The 2,920-nt window shown below is 48.7% G+C and overlaps 1 protein-coding gene across 1 annotated transcript in view; it reads left to right on the top strand.

Moving 5' to 3' along the window:
* The first annotated feature begins 283 nt into the window (after positions 1-283).
* Positions 284-2,920, top strand: part of KLHDC7A (kelch domain containing 7A) — a 4,151-nt gene continuing 1,514 nt past the window's right edge. Inside the window, exon 1 of the mRNA XM_040327054.1 lies at positions 284-2,920. This exon is cut by the window's right edge and continues 1,514 nt beyond it. Coding sequence (XP_040182988.1) covers positions 566-2,920 — 2,355 coding nt within the window. The 5' untranslated portion in view covers positions 284-565.

Below are 2,920 nucleotides of genomic sequence, written 5' to 3'. Positions count from 1 at the left end.
TACTCGGCACATCGGACAGCACCAGGATCCAGTCTACAGTAAAATAAATGTGGCCTTCATTGTAACACAGAATTCAATGATTACGGGCCCATTTAGTGTTCCGATGAGTTGTAAATTGTTATAGTGTATCTTGTATTACAGTAAAGAATACGTGTGTACTTAGAGGACCCATTATTCCGGTTCTTGTATTTACATCGTTGACGTGTCACCCTTCTTCAGAAGTCGAGCTGTCCAGCTATTATGGGATATAAATATCCTGCAAACAGGAATAGTATTTGCTTAGCAAACAGTAGCTCGGGTGTTCTATTGTTTCCACAGGTATTTGTTTTCCTGCCCTTCCTTAAATATGCAAAGTTTGTGCAGAGCAGATGGTGGAGGGCTATGGAAGAAGCAGCCGGTATTTCTGGATCTTGGGCCGCCTGGGCTCACCTTGTCACTGACCGGGGCGCACCGTTGCAAGGAAAAACTCCGACTGGCTTCGCTAGAGCAGACCCAACTGGTTTTCAGCAGGCAGAATAATTACATGGATTCCTGACATTCTTCAGCTCTCACTTGATAAAGAATAATGATTAACACGACGTGGGAGAGCAAAGCGTGGCAGTTGGACATGCAGCTGGTGGGGAAAGTTGTCCTGTCTGCGGCCGCCTTATTCCTTTTGGGTCTGGCCTACAGATTATATAAGTTCCGGGCCCAGGAGAGATGCGAGCCATCAGACCGACGTGGTCCCGACCTCGGAAGTGCCGGGGGAGATGTCACGGATAGCCCCCAGCCAGGGCTCGCAGGTGATGAAAGCAGTAATCTGAGATTCCGACGTGTAAACAGTAACCTGCAGAACGGCTTAGTCACAGATCCTGGAAGGAAACCCTTAGCTGCCGATTCTTCGCTCGGTACACACAAAGTTCATATCACGGCTCAGGAGGGATTTGAAACTGCTGATGTTATCAATAGAGACCAAAATGATTACGGCGGAGAAGCGACGGAAGAGTTGCGCAACAATTCCGATCCCCTGCAAAGCCAGCGTCATCGTGGAGATGACACCACCGGCCAGAAGGACGAGTGCGACGGGTTGGAAACCGTCAACAAAACCCAGAGCGTGCAATGCAGAGAGGATCCAGAAGGCAGAGAAATGCTGGAGAGGTCGGAGCTGGTGAAAGACCCCTCGGAACGGCTCCCCAAAAACATTACGGCGCTTAGCTCCATCGACTTATCCTCGAGTCACCAAAATGAAAGAAAGCAAGAACTGCACAGGTTCTCTTCCACGTCTGAGGTCCAAATGCAGGAGGGTCTCACCACTGAAGATGGCAATGCGCTTCAGACTCTGCTACCGGAAGGCCTTCGAGGGAAAATTTACAACTATCACGTTGAGTCTACATCCCATTCGGTCACAGCATTGAACACTTTGGGCATTGGGGATGACTCTCTGCAGTCCCCACTCTCTAGGGATGACTCTCTGCAGTCCCCACTCTCTAGGGATGACTCTCTGCAGTCCCCACATATACCGGCATCGGAGGAAGAAAAGGAAATGCATAGAGATCTCAAAGACCTTGTGGAGGCCACAAAAGAAGAAACCAAAGGTGAGGACTCAAATCAAGAATTGCACAGGTTCTCTTCCACATCTGAGGCCCAAATGCAGGAGGGCCCCATAGCTGAAGATGGCAAAGATGGCAACGCACTACAGACTTTGGTACTGGGGGGCCTTAAAGGGAAAATTTATGACCATCACATTGAGTCTACATCCCAATCGGTCACAGCACTGAACACTTTGGACACTGGAGATGACTCTCCTCAGTCCCCACTCTCTAGGGATGACTCTCCACAGGCCCCACTCTCTAGGGATGACTCTCCATGCACCCCACTCTCTAGGGATGACTCTCCATGGACCCCACTTTCTAGGGATGACTCTCCATGGACCCCACTCTCTAGGGATGACTCTCCACGGACCCCACTCTCTAGGGATGACTCTCGGTGGACCCCACTTTTTAGGGATGACTCTCAGCAGACCCCACTCTCTAGGGATGACTCTCCACGGACCCCACTCCTTATTATAACACCAGCAGAAGAAAAGGAGACACATATGGATCTCAAAGATCTTGTGGAGACCACAGAAGAAGAAACCAAAGGCGATGACATGAATCAAGTAGCCGTATTACTAAAACAGCACCCTACCAGTGACAGTAACATGAGAGTTGAGGGTACAGATTTTGATGGAGACCCTCAGCAGACCACATCTCAGTCAGTTACTAAAGTTTGTGCTCCACAGTCAGAGCTCACTTATATAAAAACCAATCTACCTACACTGGAGGAAAACGAGGCAGCTCAGACGAGTGTGGAAAACACAGCAGATGATTTCAGCAATAAGACACCAGATAAAGCAAATCTATTGCAAGAACAAGACTTCTCCAATGACAATAATGAAGAGCAACAAGCAGAAAGTCAGGTAACCAGCTCCGGCGACTCTGCCGCTGCCAATTTAACAACTTCATTTTCCAACACAGTAGACCAGAACATTGGTGCAGCTCTACGTATACAGACAGGCCCTGGTCCCTACAACGTTTCTTTGACCCCAGAGTCTGTATCCGACATACGCATTGATTTGGGGAACTGTTACGAGGTCCTCTGCTTGGCCAAGAAACACAACCTTGAAACCCTTAAAACAGCTGCCTACAACGTAATGAGCAAGGACTACCTACAAGTGCTGCAGAATCCCTCAATCTATGGGCGGCTTAACGCCACTGAGAGAGATCTAATTCTGGAAGGCAGAATGGAGGGTAGGCAGTTTGTGGTTGTTGCCGACATTGATACTCAAGCCACCTCTGCGGCCCAAAACAAGAGCAGTCTAAGTTATTATGATATTGACAATGATGCGTGGCATTCTTTATCTCAAATCCCAATCGAAGCTGTCAGCAGAGGCAGCTCAATG

This window comes from Rana temporaria, chromosome 10, assembly GCF_905171775.1.
Source record: "Rana temporaria chromosome 10, aRanTem1.1, whole genome shotgun sequence".
Lineage (NCBI taxonomy): Eukaryota > Metazoa > Chordata > Amphibia > Anura > Ranidae > Rana > Rana temporaria.
Note: the sequence above shows the minus strand (reverse complement) of the source record. Positions and strands in the feature narration are given on the sequence as shown.